The sequence below is a fragment of the Hetaerina americana genome, unplaced genomic scaffold (assembly GCF_022747635.1).
Source record: "Hetaerina americana unplaced genomic scaffold, ioHetAmer1.1.p SCAF_54, whole genome shotgun sequence".
Classification (NCBI taxonomy): domain Eukaryota; kingdom Metazoa; phylum Arthropoda; class Insecta; order Odonata; family Calopterygidae; genus Hetaerina; species Hetaerina americana.
In genome coordinates, this window is record NW_027287139.1 from 1,707,965 (window position 1) to 1,726,635 (window position 18,671).

An 18,671-nucleotide genomic window follows, 5' to 3' on the forward strand; every position below is an offset into this window, starting at 1 on the left:
AATGACCTGAGCTGTCGGTCACCTCCCCTAAATACTACTACTACTGAAGAAAAAGGAATGTCAGAAAGCATGGGCTTAATCTAGAAACTTGGAAAATAACTTTTCTTGTGTTGAAATTCCGTTCAATTCAGTCAATTTTATTGTTCAGTTTTTGTGTATATCACATGTTGTGCAATATCAGTTTACCCCTCAAAGCCTACCACTTGATTTCCTGCATAATGACTTCAAAACATACAAATAATAGTTAGCTGGATGGTTAGGAAAAAATGCTGGATGATATCCTATTGGTTAAATCTGCTGTTGTATGCTACTGAGACAGCTGAAGTAAGGTGATGTAAGTTTGTGCACTTTTGAAAGTATATGCAGCATGTATTATTTTGTGTCATATGCATGTAAATACAGAATTCTTTTTTGTTTGCAGTATATTAAGGTTTCAATTAACTTTAAGTTGATGAATCTTCCTCATATTTTTTCTGTAAACTACAATCATATTATATATTCACTACAATTAAACAGAAATGGCACCCTTGAGTAAGCTTGCTTTGACAAAGATCTAAGTATACTGAAAAGTAGCTGGTACATAAGGAAGACCTTAGATAATGATTGAATGATAAATACAAGCAAAACAAATTCATTCTTAATGTATTGTCATGTGTGCGATCATGAACGATTTATTTCTTTCAGATGAATCAAGGCAATAGAAGCCCTAATGGCACTCCATCATACCAACCTCTAAGTGTTACCAGTGATTGCTAATGGGAATCATTCATCGAAATGTTAGAATGAAAGTACTGATAAATAATGCAAATGGCAATTACAAGTTATTTGCATCATTAGCTAGCAGTTCTGAATAATACCAGCTCAACTCAAAAATGAAAAATGTCTGGTGAATTGGAAGCTGGCTCTCCTGGCAAGCTACCCCAGAGAGACATCTGAACAGTTAATTTAAACTCATACTTGAGACTTGATTGGTCATGACCCTCAGGCGTAGTGGTTTTTTATGCCATTTCTATTATATCTCCTCTATGAACTTCAGATAATATTTATTAGATAGCAAGTTAATATTAATTGCATAACTTACACTTGAAACCATCTAACTATTGCATGTGATAGCAATGTAATTGAGTATTGGCAGAGATTACCAGTATAACTCTTCCTTATAAAACTTTGAGGTGTATGGGAATCTGTCTTATCCATCCTGCAACCATCTATAAGTGCCCACAAGCCCACAAGAGTCCCCTCCTGTGGAGGAATGCTTTCTTAAAGCTCTCTTCATCATCTACCTTTCTCTTTGGACTTAGCGCCCCTCTATCAGATTGAAAAAACACTTCTGAAGTAATAATGCTTAGCTCTTGAAGCACTGTAGTTGCTATAGTATCTGTGGATCTGTCCTGGCATCTATAGCAATCTGAGAGAGGACTATTGGACCATAAGTTTAATTGCACCTGCAGTAAAAATATTATTGTGAACCATTAGTTGAAGGTTGCATAATAGCACAAAGAACTATGTAGGAATAGATCGGTGAAGATTTAGAAATGAAAGAGGAGCAAGTTATGCCGTTGCAGTAATGGGAACATTGTAAGAAAGGAATGTAGAACATGACCATAATATCTTTTGGAACTTCATTAATTTCAAGAAGGTGTTCACCAGAGTATTGTAGACAGGAGATGATTAAGTCAGGTTTGCAGCAATAGTTAGTAATGCAAGATATTGAGTTATTATCATGTGCTTTATTGGACCAATGTGAGAGGTCTGCTGCAAATATTAATACAAGAAAATCATAGCAAGATATTCTGAGAAAGAAGGAAGGCTAAGTTAAAATTTAAAGTAGGAGGGAATAAACTAAAATGGATGGAGCACTTCAGATGGGCAGTATTTTGAGGGGAAAATTGCCACGTCTACACAGAAATTGAAGAGACAATTGCATTTGTCACAGAAAGAAGGTATTAATATTAGAACACAGATACATGAAGTAAATATGTGAAGAAAGATTTTGTAAAGAAAAAAATAATAAAGAATTAAAGGTGGAGCATAGAACTGTAGGAATGCGAAATGTGTTCTGTGAGGCAAGAGGATGAACAAGAATGATTGGAGACCTTTGAGGTGTAGGTACAGAGAATAATTAAGTAATAAGTTGGGAGAGAGATAAAGGTCAATAGCATAGGCTTAAATATTTTGAGCGAAGTGAGGAAGTAGTGAGGTGAGATCCACAGAAGATATTAGAAATGGTTGGAGGAAACATTGAGGGGTAGTGGAATGCTAGAATTCATATTTATAGGGACAATGGTAGGTAAGCAAGAAAGAATGGGGAGTTTGGATGACATGAAAGCTGACATAAAATTGAATAACTCTAGAAGTAATAACTATAGTGCAAACAAGAGGAAGCTCTCTTAAAGCTGTTAGACCCTGCCTGAAACATGTTTTTAATCAGTTGATTACTAATGATTATATTCTAAAGAGTCCAAACAATTGCAAACGTTTCACATGAGAGTCTAAGCGACAGCTGACTGTGTTGTGAGGGCAGAGATTCCCTAAGGAGGGTTCATAGGAGATTGAGACACTCAAGTCAGGAGCTGGGGGAGATTGTTACGGAATAAATTTCAGTGTGCCGAGGATACTCAGGGTGCAGAACGTAGTTGATGCATAGCAAATATTTCTGCCTTAATGCGCATATTATGGCAGTGTTAAAATGGAGAGGTTGTGAACTATTGGCTGTGAGTTTGTAAGGTGTCAATCCTATAGCCAATACTGATGTTTTTTGTGAAACTCTATATTGATATTCTGTTCAACTAGGGGGTGAGACGGGAGTGAGAATTTGTCAACAGGAAGGATAACAGTAACAAAGTATTACTGGTAGTAAATTAAAGTCAAGAGTAATGAAGTACTGCCTGTGGTCAATTAACTGTGTGAAGTACTTCTTAACTGTTGTCTCCTCCTTGGTCAAATTCTCTTTCCCACTGATGGTCACCTAGTTGAGCAAAATATCGGTAAAGAGTTCTTAAAATTTAAAATTGGCAATAGGATTATCAATGAAACAGTTTCTGGCGTCACTTGGTGGAAATTCTTCATATTGAAATTAAATTTAAAATACTTCGCCTTTCCACATAAACCACTTTTATTACTACCTAGGTTTCGTTATGGTATAACATCATCAGGTAAAAATACCAAAGTATTTTTACCTGATGATGTTATACCATAACGAAACCTAGGTAGTAATAAAAGTGGTTTATGTGGAAAGGCGAAGTATTTTAAATTTAATTTCAATAGAATTATCACCTTTCTAACATTGTTAATATACATGACTGATACCATATTTGGATTTTAATATTTTATAATGATTGATGGTGAATAGAATCTTTTCCCATGGTGATTGAAATTCCATTATTTTCAGGTGAGTGATCTAATTATTCCAACCACTGAAACAGCCTATCAAAGTTTTTTCATGCAGAAATTCTTGGCTTGTGAAGTACCCCTTGTTATGGTTGGACCAACAGGAACAGGAAAGTCGGCTATCACTATTAATTACCTTATGAACTTGCCCAAAGATAAGTTTTTACCCAATGTGGTGAATTTTTCTGCCAGAACATCAGCTGGTCAAACTCAAGATATAATTATGTCAAAACTGGACAGGTAAGTAAATGTTTATATGAATCAAATCCTAATCATAATTTCTACTCACCAGTTTTTGAATTTTTGGTGGTCCTAGCCACCTTTCTCTAAGAAGAGAAGGAAGGAACAGAGGATGGAAACGCTGGATGGAAGGGAAAGGTTTGGGAGAGGAAGAGTTGGGAGGTGGGTTTTAGAAGTGTGGGAATAATATGATTGGTATTGGGAGTGGAGGGGGATGAGTATATGTGAAGATCAGGGCATTAATGTTCAATATTAATACCTGTATAATCCCAGGAATCCAGGAGCCACATAAATGCCTGCTCTATTGTTTTGAGTTTAAGTGGAGGGTCAGAGGGTGGGAGGGATGCTGAAATGGATACATTATAGCATTTATCAAAGAGAGTGTTGTGTTTGGAAGCATGTTTAGGAATTGGGAGCATACCAATCAGGGAAGAATTTTTGCATGAGGCCCAGTGGTTTGTGATTCTAATATTGAGGGGTGTGGTACACTGTCCAATATAAAAGGCACGGCATATTTGGCACTTCAGAAGGTAAACTACATTGCTGGAGGTACATGAGGAGTAGGAAATTGGTGGAAGAGAGTTAAAAAGGGGTGTTTCTGTGTTTTTGTATTTGTCGGTTAGTGCTAACTTCATATAGGTAGGGGGGCCAGTTCCTTTCCCTGTGCCAGTTATGGTTTCCCAGGAAGATCTGGTACCCAAAAAATTACATAGCTTGGGTAGAGCTGCAGGTGCCCAGAGGAGATTGCCTTGGAATCAAACCTAGGCCCTTTATTTTGTTGAAATACAAGATGTTTAGGGAACAAGATATTTGAGATAGAAGTGGTTTGCACTGTACAGGGTGTTGCAACATAACTTCCTTTTTTCAAAAGCAAAACCCCTTTAAAAAAGGAAGTTTATAGCTACAATACTATATACTGTCTCAATGAACATTGGCTTACCAAAATGAAGTTGGCCTGCATAATATTATAAGGATGATGAGCTGTTAATGATTTTAGCTTGGCATCATTCTACTGCCAGTCTGTGAAAACAAAAATGAATTTTTTTAATGGAAAGAAAATATTTGTAAGGCATAGAAAATGGGAGGAAACCAGAAAATTCATGTTTGAAAATACTAGTATTGCACTAAAATTTAGTTGAGTAACACAGATTTCATGGACTCTTTTCATGAAGTTATCTTCCTTCCTTATGAATTCTAGACGAAGAAAGGGGGTGTTTGGACCTCCTTTGGGGAAGAAATATGTTTTATTTGTTGATGATTTAAGCATGCCCCAGAAAGAAGTATATGGTGCTCAACCACCTATTGAACTTTTAAGGCAGTGGATTGATCATGGCTATTGGTATGACAAGAAGGATACAACAAAGATGGAGTTAGTTGATATTGTAAGAAAATGGACCACTTCAATTTTATTTTGAAACATATTTAGTATATCTACTATAATTATTAATCAATCATATTATTTCTTTCATACAGTTATTTATATCTGCAATGCTCCCTCCAGGTGGAGGGAGGAATGATGTGACTGGTAGATTTATAAGGCATATGAATATTATTTCCATAGACTCATTTGAAGATAAAACACTGATGAAAATATTTTGCGCCATTGTTGATTGGCAGTATGGAAAGGGATATGACGCCAATGTAGCAAGAATGTCAAAGGTTTGAGAATATTCATTTAAAAAATTACTATAATATTCAAGCAAAATGCCAAAGCTTCACTGCATGTATGGACTAATTTTTAATGCATTTAACTATGATGTGTGCTTTGCTGTAGTATCATTTATTTATATCATAGCACAACCCCTATGCACAAGTCTGTCATACCCTACGAAGTTGTAGGGCAATATATTTACTATTGTCATAGAGGGGACCTGAGAGAGTGATATGATCCCAAATTATGTAATTGGCCAGTGTATTTTTTCTCATGTGTTACATTCTCTAATGATCTCCTCTGAGTCTCCAGCAAGAATGGATTTTCACCGCCATCATAAAGGCAAGAGACTCAGAGGGGTTTTTCAGCCTGGTAGCCATGTCTACCATCATCAGGCAGGTGGCTGCCCTTACATCAGATCATGTTGGAGGTGAAGAGACCCTAATAGAATGGCATTCTGCATGCCACCCAGAAGTGCATCTCTTCTAGCTCAACCAGCAGGGGATGCACTTGATATACAATTGAGCTCTTGACAGCACTGAGCATGCCTATGATAAGGGCTGTGAACTTTTGCCTAAGTTCACAAAGCAGATCATGGTATTTTGTCCATCTCCTAAGTATCAACAATTATTCAGCCTGCTCCAATAACTCAATAATGAAAATATAATGCCTGTGATGGTCGAGGAGAATGATATTGAAGTCATCTGCATGGTGGTGGAAAAGGAATTATTTCAATTAGCCTTGCATTTATCATTCACCATGACAGATTCAATTTCTCCAAGGGCATAGGGCAAATGAGATGTCATGCCAATACCATAATGGTATTAAAGGTGGTAACACAATGCTCATAGAGTGGCATAATACTAGTGAATGACCATGGAACTTGTGCAATAGCCACAGCCATATAGGATGTATCCTAAGATTTCTGGCCTGGCACATTCACCCTGAAAATGAGGCAAATGTTGAGTATATTTATCGAGCCATCTATGCACACTAGGGTAAAACCTTTGATTTTAGACTTCAGACTCACAGATTGCAGAATGGTAAGCATCAGATCCTTGAATAGCCCACCTGTTTCCATGTTGGAATAGAAATAACCATGCATGGCTTTATCGGCATACGCCTTGGATCTTTTTATTTTGAGCTTGAAAATGATTGTCTTCAGCAATGAAATGAAACTGTCACTCACTCTTCTGAGAGTGAGGCCTAAGTCTAAACTGAGGCTGTCTGCTGCTATCCTTACTGCCTGAAATAAGAACACTCATGTTATTTCACAAGATGCAACAGGTCTGTGCTGTTGAACTCTCAGCATGCTATGCCAGAACTGCTGATATAAATACACTCCAGATTCCTACTATTTAGATTTCAAGGGAGCTAATCCTGGAAATGGAAGACTTAGGGTAAATACTTCTGTAGATTTCATCATTCCCTGATTAAGATTTGATAACTTCTTGACATTTGATTTTATGTTGCCAATAGGTGTGTAGCAATGTCAGAACCACAAGCATGTTCATGGCTAGAGCACTGTTCTAGCCAAACAGTTGAGAACTCTAGATGAATCTAAATCTCTCTATATTCAGCTGTGAGAACTTCCTTCTCTGCTTTCACCTCCTGCATATGATGCTGGGGAGCTCCAAGGTATTCATTTATTTCCTCATCATCGAGGTGTCAAAGGACTGTTATATCAGTGCATTACATGTCCTTCTTGTTACGTTTAACTTATCCCATTGCTAGATGGGAAGTCTGAACTCCATCCCTGTATCCTCAAAGTATTTCTGTAAAGCGTTCAGATAAAGGCAGAGGTCTTTCACACTGCTAGCACAAAGTCTTCCATCATCACAGTCATCCATCCAAGGTCAGCCATGTAAAATGAGTTGGTGACCTTATGCTTCCTGATTGACGGGACCTCACACAGATCCTCTTCCATGATTGAGTGTCAGCGATAGAGGTGGGAGGGATGTCCAGAACAAAGAGGAGTATCTGTCACTAGCTATCACCTTGAAATATGCCTCAATGGTATGTTACGTACACCATCAAAACCATCTTTGTAGGTTGTGGTAGTTCAGAGGTAGGTCGTTGGACTACTGACCGGAGGGTCTGGGTTCGATTCCCGGGGAAGCCTCTCTCGGCACCTGCAGCTCCACCCAAGCTATGTGATTTGTCGGGTACCAGATATTCCTGGGAAACCATAATAGGCACAGGGAAAGGAACTGGCCCCCCTACCCTGATGTGTGAATTTCACGGGCCGTTGGGCTTAATACTGGGTGAACTCTATCATCACCTACCAAACCAACCTTAGGGTTGATTACTGTGTTATGTTATATACCCGATCTTTTCCACTTGGTTATGCCTGAGTAAATAATCAGTATTTGCTGGTATTTTGCAACCCTAAATTCCTTTTATTATCTTACAATGAGTCATTCTTTCCCAAAATGGAATGTGTTCACTGCCAAAATTTGAATTGCTGCATCCTAGGTTCCATGCTCTGGCAACGGGATCATGGAGCATCCTTGAAATATTTGACCCCCTCTTCTGGAGGGATGAAGACTTGATATCCCCAGGCAATAGGTCAGACTTTCTGAATAGGGGGAATGTTGTTTGCTGCGGAAATGCTGAGTGGTGCATGGGCTCACTGGATTTCCCCCTCTTTTGAGGTGTAAATACAACAGAAGTTACTCTCTTTCTGCATCAGAGAAGCATAGTATTTTTTTGTTTTATTGCTTTGATACAATATACTAACAAAAGACTAGTATGTTTACCATTACTTGAAAAATGTGCAGAACATTAGTATTAATAATTGCATTTTTACAGACATTTCTCATAAATTCTGAAGTTCTCATTAAAATAGCCTGGCAATTTTAATGTAAAATTAAGCAATTACTCATGGCACTCATAAGGATTAATGTGTCTCTTACTTAACAGTCATATGTTTTCCATCAAAATTGTCGAATTGCTATAAAAAATAATTAGTTTTCTTTATATGCAACTCCATAAAAGGAGTATCCATAGTTCTATACAGTATTATTTTATTGAAACTCTTTCACATATTTTGCATGTACAAGAACAATATAACTATAACTTTATTTGCTTATGATTTAGTGAACTTCTAAATAAAATAGTGTCTTGGAATTTTGCAAAGCCTTGCAATTTTAACAATGTTTCTCCAACACAAGATGTCACATAATCCTTACTAATATAAAATCTTAAAATCTGTTTGTTTATTTGTTCATCTCTTATACCAAACCAAATGGATAAAATGAGTTGAAATTCACCATAGCCATTCAGGGGCACTTCCTTAAACATTTGTTATTAAAATTTTTATTTGTGTCCCAGGTTCAATATAAGGAAATTTTTATGTTTTCGTTGTTTTATGGAAAGAATGAAAATGTTCTCTGCAAAACATTTTCTGAAATAACTTATTCACAAACATGGATGTTAAACGATAATGGAATTAATTTATTAAACTTTCTGATTCTCTCACTCAGTTTTGATATTTTAATCAAATGTTGTGACCATAGATACACATTGTTGCCTACAGTGAATTACCTGCTATAATGATTTCGAGCAAAACTCATTGCCATCAAGCGCTAGTATAAAAATTACAACGAATTATAAAAGTAAATATTCCATATCAAATTCTCTTAATGAATTATCTTAATGACTCCAGCAGGAATGTATAGAGTAGAGAAGGATACATCCTCAAAAATTTCAGAAAAAATGTCTTGTATTTTCTTTAGGTCGGAAACTTTTCAGACCACCCATGTATTTAATGCGCATACATACACAGAAGAACAAATAAATGTGAATGATGTATAATGTCCTGATAACCTAGTAAATAAAGTATTCGAATGCCTTAAATTGATAATAATATCTCCACGGGACGTGTTGGTCCAGGGTTAGAGCATTGGACTACTGATGGGAGGGCACGGGTTTGATTCCCAGGCAAGCAAGCCTCTCTGGGCACCCTCAGCTTTATCCAAATTGTGTGATTTCTTGGGTATCAGATCTTCCTGAGGAGCAATAGATGGCTCAGGGAAAGGAACTAACCCACCTACCCTTTTATGAGAATTTCACATGTTTTTGGACTTAATACTCAGTAAACATCACCTATCAAACTGACCTTTGGATTGATAACTGTGTTAATGGGTTTTTTTATTACCTGCATGTCCTATCTTTTTTGCCCATACTTAATTGTTTGCTTTTTATGTATTCCACATTTTCTTTGTTCTTTGCATCTTCACATTGTCTTTTTCTGTTTTATATGTATGCAAAACTTTTTAAACCTGGCTGTATTAGCTTAATGAACTTAAAAATATGATACCTCAGGAACTGGACAACTTTAAAAATTGAAAATTGGTGCATGGGATATACTATATATAATTTTTCTGCCTCGGATGGTTGTAGTTAGAAGCCATTGATGCCATTTTACTATGTTTATGGTCAGGAATTAATAAATAAATTGCATTTTGTAAAATTTATTCCTGAATTACTTGCATTTTGTTTAGTGATACCTGAACTTCACAAAAAGATACAAGTTTATGTGAATTCCAAATGCAAGATGCTATTTACATCTGGGGCAAATTTTTTCCAAAATGGGTAATTGTATATCAGAACTAATCTAAATGTAATCAAAATTTAAAAATAGCATACTAAAATAAATAATACTAGTTAACATGTTCAATTTTGGTATCTTTAGTATTTTAGCATGTAAAATTTTAGTATCAACTTTCAGCATGGATATTAATGAAAAAATTTTAACTAAGGAGGTGTTGATAGATCATACTGTAGTCAGTAAACATTCTCTGACTCTATTGCATCTGCAATCCTTTTACTTGTGAGAATTGATAAGTGGAGCGGTAGCGCAATGTTTTTAATTGGCTTAATACTTAATAATAATAATCATACTTTATTCATTTTGAAAAATGGTACAACCATATTAAATATTGTCAATATAAATATTATTTAATGTATAAACATAAGTTCTTAGATCCGATGAAGATTATCACAAAAGAATTCATCCAATGAGTAAAGTGGGTGAGCAAGTAACCAGGTATACACCCTAATTGTTGAAACTCTGAATACCGTCAGATTTCAAATGAGTAGGCAGATAGTTTTACAGTCATATGTTCATATTATGAAATGTGTTGTAAGTTGATGACAATCTAAAATAAGTAGTATTTAGATTTGATTTACCTCTTGTGGAGTAGTTATGGATGTTAGATCTTAATTGGTCAATTTCTATATTGACTTTCACATGAATAAGAGCCTTAAAGATATATAAACTAAATACAGTCATGATTCCGTACCTAATAAAAAAGGTTTGCAGGAATCATGAGGTGGTATATTAGCAAGATAGCGAATAGCTCTCTTTTGTAGTAGCAAAATTTGTTTAACATGTGGGGAATGATCCCATAACTCAACACCATAATGACATTGAAAGAAGGCATGGTAAAGTGTTAAATGATACTCATTGGAAATGGGAAAGTTGAGCTTTCTTAACATATAAACAGCTTTACTCAGTTTCTTACAGGTCTGACTGATATGAGTCTCCCAGTTAAGTTTTGTATCAATATAAATTCCTAATATTTAAACAGTTCCAACATCAGTTATTTTTGACTTAAGACTTCACACAATATGCTGAGTTTTGTTAGTATTAAAATGAAAATGATTAACATCAAAGCATTCCTTAACCTGTCTTTGCATAGCGCTAGATCATACCTTTGCATCTTCTTGATGTTGACATTTTTGCACAAAATTAGTGTATCTGCATAGAAAACAGATGTAGGTTTCATATAACAGGGCAAATTATTAATCATCATGATGAAAAGTATTGGGCCAAGCACAGAGCCCTGTGGTAGACCACATTTTACTTTAAGAGCTGTAGATCGACAGCCATCAAGTTCAACCAATTAGTGGCGATCATCCAAATATGGCTTCATTAGTTTCAGTGCAATTCCCTTAATACCATAATATTCTAGCTTTGTTAATAATATTGAATGATTAACACAGTCAAAAGCCTTACTAAGATCACATATTGTTACAGAGACTGACTCCTTCTCTTCAAATGCATTAATAATATAATTAACTATGGGCTCTACTGCAAAAATTGTAGATTTCCCAGGTCGAAAGCGATACTGTGATTTGGAAAAGAAATTATTTGACTCAAAAAATTACAAATTTGATCTTTCATAATAGCTTCAAAAATTTTACCAAAAACTGGGACCATGGAAATGGGGCGTTAGTGAGCTAAATCATCTTTATCACCTTTCTTATAGACAGGTACTGTTTTAGAATCTTTTAGAGCTGTTGGAAAATCTCCTGTCTCCAAACGTAAGTTGACTAGCATAGCTAATGGTTCTGCAATGAACATAATAATGTCCTTTATTAGGGAATTAGACATACCATAAATATCCATACAGTTAGATTTTTTAAATTTTTTAACAGTTGATATGACATCAAATGGAGTAACAAAATTCCATTTAAAATTTAAATTATTTGGAGGAAGATTTTGCAGCAAACTGCCAATATTGGCAGCATCAATGTTTCGAGAGAACAAATTGTTCTCTCAAAATATTGATGCAGGGCATAATACATACAAATTCGTTTAACTTCATGTTTTTTTTCTTTTACAGTTGCTGGTAGAAGGAACCATGAATGTCTACAAAACTGCAATTTCAGAATTTCTTCCTATACCATTAAAATCACATTATGTGTTTAACCTTCGTGATTTTAGTCGTGTCATTAAAGGTATTTTATTAGTTCCAGCCACGCATTTGTTAGATACAGAAAAGGTTGTACGTTTGTGGATTCATGAAATTTATCGTGTATTTTATGACAGATTGATTGATGTGGATGACAGGTAAGAGTAATTCATTCATTTAATCCTATATGTTGACATTACTTTAGCATGCATGCATTCATACCCTATCAACTTAAAACAATTGCACTCCCATGCATTTGTCCTTTGTGAACAGCCATACTTTTTAAATGAACACTTTCTTTGTATTCTCAAAAGATGAATTACTATAAAATCATTACATTCCCAATTGGCCCAAATAACTGGAATCCACGGTATCGAGTTATGCCTGAATAGTGAATTCCCAGGTCTAATGCTTGATCAGACTGGTACCATATTTCCCGGCCCCTGGTATGCACTCTTTTTACTCCAAAATGTGCTCTAAAACCTGCATGGTATGGGCCGGGAGTACATGGGTATAACTTCAGCCTATATCACACAAGCTAATTTGCTAGAAAAATACATAACTATTACATATATTTACCCGCATTAGGCATGTATAATGGTTGCCATTATTACAACTTTCAATAAAATCACTTTTGAGTTGGTAGCAAGCCAAAGTGTTAATATAAAAATAATTTAATCGTTTCTGCCTGACTAGTATTTTTTGTTAATTCTGACCTGAGGAATCAGTGTGCATTTTATGGGCCGGGAAATACAGTAACTAGTAAATATATGTTGTGAATAACCTGATGGGCCTTTTAGTCAGTGTTTTCATTATAATATTTTATGATTAATCCTATGGTTAGGCTTTTCTGTGTTCAATTATGTACAGCAAACAAATGATCTTACAATGAAAGCATATGCGCTAGGTTAGCATATATTAGTCATTTATAATAAGCCTTCTTTACTCTGTTCACAGGCAGAATTTCTTTCAAATTGTGAAGAAATACTGTTATGACTCACTCAGACAAAGAATGGACAAAATCTTATCTGATCTCATTCCTCCTGAAGAAGCATCCCTGAAAGATGACCATGTACGAAGCCTTTTCTTTGGAAATTACTTGGAGCCCGATGCAGATCCTAAAGTTTATGATGAAGTAGGTATAATCTATCTAATGAAGTAGGTAAAATCTATGTTGTCAATCTCATAAAATATTTGCAATCAAGGCTGTTTTTACTTAAAGTTAATAGAGGAGGAATACTTTTCTACCTCTCAGTTAAGGTGGTCTTAGTTTTAGATGAGAAACCCTTGAGAACATTTTTATGTTGGATCTACACATTACCTTGATGTCTGATGGAGAGATATGCATGGTAGCTAGGGATAAATGCATGTATCATAGGAGGGGTAATAATATTTCTAATGTGGTATATGTATGCACTATTTATCTGTGATCTGAATAGTCTTTATTCCTATGCACATAGGATTACTGGAGCAATCATAAACTCATCCAATCAAATAAACTTCTAAGACAAAAGTTCTGATGTGAATAAGTTATTATTACTCCTGATTGTTATTCTTATTATTACTTATTCTCTTTTAGTTTCTCAATTTTCAATATTATATTACATTAGATTTGTTGTTACATAAACTATTTAATCAAAACCTTTATGACCACAGCATGTTAGTAAATGTAAATCAAAAGTTGTTTGAAGTGAATTGATGGCTGAAAGAGTGGCAAGAGAGGAGAGGATGGCAACTAGATAGTGGCTAATTTGCCGGAATTGTGGGAAATGCTGTGACAGTTACTTAAGTAGAATCATCCACTGATTTTCCCAAAAATGCAAGAATTCTTGCGTGCAAAAGTCATTCACAATGATCAGGATCCTGGTTAAAGCAATGATTTCATATGGCTTGGAAAAGGGAGCTGGCCCTATCTGCACTAAATGTGTGGATTCCACACACTTTATGGCATAGTCCCAACTTAACTACAAAGGCTGTCTCTCATAAAAAGAACCTTGGGTAGAATACTGTGATGATGGCTGAAGTTTGCTCAAATATATGCATTTGGAGACAAAATTTTGTGTGAAAATGACATTTAATTCAGCTTTTTTTTTCTTCTCTTCTAGGTACCCAGTTTTGAAATTCTAGTGCAGAAAATGGAATATTACCTTGATGAGTATAATATGATGAGTAAAAGACCAATGTATCTTGTCATGTTCAAATTTGCAATTGAACATGTATCTAGAATATGCAGAATAATTGCACAGGATAATGGCCATGCTTTGCTTGTTGGCATCGGAGGAAGTGGACGGCAGAGTGATACTCGCCTTGCTGCACATATGTCTGGCTTTGAATTGTTTCAGGTGGGAGAAATTTTTGCTTATCTTATTATGGTTATAATTCCATATACATAGTAATTATCACTCAAATAAAACCTAATAAATATTGTTTTTTGTCTCAGGCATAATTTTGTTTTTGTACTCTTGAGGGGCATAATATTATTATTATGCCCCTCATATTCTACACATATTTTACATAGTTATAAACCAATTAACTTGAATCATGTTTACATATGTACATAAAGTTGAATCCCAATTGTACATTCTCACTTTTATATTTGCTCAGAATTAAGTGTGTTTTGTGGACCCAAATAAAGCACCGAAAGAATATAATGTAAACACTGCACACATACATTGTTATAGATAAATGGTAACATAAATTAATGTTATAATAAAGAGATTAATGATAATCTTATAGTTTGGACATTATTCACATATACCTACATCTATTGTGGTTTTTAAAACCAGAAGTTTGTTTTGATTAAACCATTCTAGAACTCTATTGCTTTCTCCCTACAATCTTGCTCTTAAAGTGTAGCATTCGGCCTCACACTCATATCCCCCATTGCCCACTGCTGCCTCTTAATCTTCCATCTCTATCAAATACTTTCTTACAGGAACACCCACATTTATTTCCTCTTATAAAGCATATACATGTCCATTTCTTCCTCCCTATGATAACATGTTGGCCTTTAGACTTGAATAATGGTCAAGTTCATTGGTTCAGCTTGCTTCTACTTATTCTATCTAGTCTTGTGTGATATATTTACTCTGCTTCTTCCTTTATTTATGTTCAGTCCTACAATCATCGCTTGCTGGTTCTCTTTACTCCACTGCATATTACTCCATAACTATCACTTCAGTAATCGCCACTTTCATTTCATCTCACCACATTCAGCACTTGAATATCTACATTTCCTCTCCCCACCCTCACACTTTATTCTTGTCAATTTCCCTATCCTCAACATCATTCTAACACTTTTGAGTTCCTATCCAGTTTTCACCCTCTTTTGTGTCTTCTTCACTGCTACAGCAATTGTTTCCACTTTGCAAAGATTTTGTGTTGTAACCATATTAGAAGTCATATCTCTCCTGCTGCTGGGCACAACCCAGTTTGCCAAGTCCTGTAGTGGCTAGGATTCATTCTCATCATTGTATCCACCATAAATTCATTGGGTAAAGATTGAGATAGTGCCCTCTGGCTCTCCTCAGTAGTGCTTTTACATGACACTATCACTCAAATGGCCGCTTCAATGGAGTCAAATGCTTTTGCAGTCATTTCCCAGACTATCTTTTGTCTGCCTCTTACCCTTTGACCTATCTAGCTTAGGTGATCCTTCGAGGAATAATTTTCATTTCTCATACTAAAGGAGGAATTACTTCTGGCATGTTATTCAAATTTAATGCGTATGTAATTGAAAAATAAAAGCTTCTGTTAGTAGAACTCACAAAAAGTGAAGAATATTGCAATTTATTCTTTATGAACTGCTTAACCTGTTAGTTAGAGCATGGATAAAATTAATAACTACAAAGTTCATTATATTAATCAGCCACAGGTGGTTAGTTTATTTTTGGAAGGTGAAATTGCTGAAAATTGAAATATTGGCTCTCATGAGGTTGAGAGTTCCCTTGGTGTAAGGGAGGTCCAAAGCATGAGGGTGGTGGGGTGGGAGTGGCAGGATGGAAGGTGCTCAATTATCCGAGGGGAAAGCTGCTGGCAACATTGGATCTGTTTCATGTCCTGCAGCACGTTCAGCCATTCCCTTGGTAAGGAGAGCACCAAGAGGCCTCGAACTTCTCCTCCATGAGGCTTGTATAGGCCACTTGTGCCAAATGTGAGGGGCACAGTGCAGGGCCATAGGTGGAGTCACTGATTCAGTTGGCCCCAATATTTGACCTGACTTGCCACACTTATGTCGATTGGGGTGCCTCACTGGTTTATTCTTATATTTAATACCTATGTAATTGAAAAGGTCAACTGATAAAGTATCCACAAATGTGATCACAAATATTTACATGATATTTGGGAAACAATTGCATTTTATTTGCTTCTTTTTTGAAATATAGTTATTGACTTTCAGTGTTTAGGTCCCGCACCTCATAGCCTACTAGTCTTATCTATATGATATGATGCCTACCACCCTCTTATTAATCTCCAAAATATTCAAGGTTTTTTATGTATTGGTTTATTTCTTAAAAATATCATGTTTCAAACTTTGGTCTTTCAATTCCATCCTTCATTCCTTAATTCCTCTGCATCAAACTGTTGTGATTAAACTAAATCATGTGCTGCAATATTTAGTTCTAACACTCTGCTCATTTTTATGACATCATCTATCAATTACATTTTGGGCTAAAAGACCTTTGAATTCCTAAGTGCATCTTGTGCAAAAACACTGCTACATCATTTGTCTGCAATCCTCCATAGCAGACATGTACAGCCATCTAATAAGCAACATCTAACTAACTGTACCAGAAACCTGCAATGGATGGTTAAACAAGAACATAGCAATTGATTCCATGTGACTGTGAGTCTATGCAATTGCAGATTTATATTCTTCAGGAACTTACTGTAATTTTTTTCCCTTGGATAATGACCGAGGTTTTCCCCTGCCAGGTGTGTTGGGCCCACTGTCTTCACAATGGAAACCTGCAGCCCCTAAAATTATCCTAAAGGTTTGGGAAGAAATGGTTCTATGGTGCCAGTCTTATATACCAAATATCTCAGGTGTCCACTTGAATTCCACTTTGTTAAACCAAAATAACTAGACATATTGGATTGCTCTTTATGTCACTTGGATGGTCATATTTAACTATAGTCCTTGCCTAAATGAGCTGCTGTCAATTGAGAATGGTAAAATTGCAGTATATTCTTTTTCTCAAAGGCCAATGGTGTTCTCTCTCTCATTCTTATTTTTTAAATAGCGCCTTTTGCGTGCAGACCTGAACAATAGGAACCCTTGCAATGAGCTTAGGAAGGAGGCATTTGGTAATGTTATTTTGCTGCTTTGCCATTGACAAAATATTTCTGGTTCCCACAGCGGCACCAGAAAGGACAGATGTAAAAGTGACTGTGCAGATGGAACGGCCTATGGTGGTGGTTAAACTTACGTCTTGCACAGTACACTTGAAGACCGTGGAACCAACACAATTAATGGCAAAAAAATTCAACAATGATCTTAAAATCTGTTTGTGGTCCACGTTGATGCAGAATGCCCTTGCGGTCTTTCTTCTTTCTCAGATGAAATATATTATTAATATTATTTCTTTCTCAGATTAATATATATTAACTTTTCAAAATAGAGAGAAATTAGAAATACCTGTTTGGATCTCTATTGTTAGATGTTCCTGCAATTTTCATCCTACACTGTTGACATTGGTTGGCATGTAATCTTACTTCTGGCAGGGAATTTAAGGCTTAAAATGGTGGGAAAAATCTCTACATCTAATGTCCCAACATTGCTAAGAATATCAGAGCATGTGGGTAAAATATTATCTTTCTGGAATAAAATCAATGAATAAAGAAATCACCCAAAATGATATAAGTTAAAAAGAAGTTTCTAATGAATGCTTAAAAATAAATATGCTGTTGCCATATGCAGCAGTGATAGATATACTATATAATATAAATAAATTATGTTAATTAATAGGTGGAAATCACTAAAGCCTATGGCAGATATGAATGGATGGAAGACTTGAAGGTCCTATTAAAAAAAGCTGGATTAGGTGGAAAACCTGTGGTATTTTTGTTTGCGGACTCACAAGTGAAAGATGAATCATTCATAGAGGACATCAACATGATATTAAATACAAGTGACGTTCCAAATCTTTTTTCTCCTGATGAAAAGGCTGAGATATTGGAGCAAATACAAGACGTTGCAAAATTATTGGTAAGCGTTTTATTGGATATCTCTTATCATAGAATAAACCCTTACCCTTGGGTACCAATGACCCAAAAGATGAATTATCAGTTAACATTTTTTGTCCTTGCATTGTGAGTAAATTGGTTGTGACAAATGTGCTTCTGGCATTGAGTTCATGTTTTTTCTTGGCCAGACACCTTTGGCTATCACTTTTATGATACCTGCATGTCCCCGACGTGATGCCATGGAGAGGAAAATGTCTCTGGTACCATCAAGGATTGTCACCCTTCTGTAAAAACTTTCCCTTCAAAGAGGTTATCAGAGGCCCAATCAGTATGCCATGGACAAGTTTGTTTCCATAGATTTTATGTACAGTTTTTCCACATTCTTCTACTCCATTAAACACACACACTCCAAGATCAACTTTGAAGATTGAGTGCCTTGGCTTCTGAGTCTTGTTAAATGGCCGACTGTTCACCAATATGACAAACCAAATTACTCATAATAA

General features: G+C 35.7%; 1 protein-coding gene across 1 annotated transcript in view; it reads left to right on the forward strand.

Moving 5' to 3' along the window:
- The window catches only part of LOC139694738 (dynein axonemal heavy chain 3-like), a 146,853-nt gene that overhangs the window by 82,915 nt on the left and 45,267 nt on the right, over nucleotides 1–18,671 (forward strand). Inside the window, exons 28-34 of the mRNA XM_071593238.1 lie at nucleotides 3,392–3,630; nucleotides 4,829–5,012; nucleotides 5,104–5,289; nucleotides 11,914–12,140; nucleotides 12,940–13,117; nucleotides 14,088–14,324; nucleotides 17,951–18,190. Coding sequence (XP_071449339.1) covers nucleotides 3,392–3,630; nucleotides 4,829–5,012; nucleotides 5,104–5,289; nucleotides 11,914–12,140; nucleotides 12,940–13,117; nucleotides 14,088–14,324; nucleotides 17,951–18,190 — 1,491 coding nt within the window. The remainder of the gene's footprint in view (nucleotides 1–3,391; nucleotides 3,631–4,828; nucleotides 5,013–5,103; nucleotides 5,290–11,913; nucleotides 12,141–12,939; nucleotides 13,118–14,087; nucleotides 14,325–17,950; nucleotides 18,191–18,671) is intronic.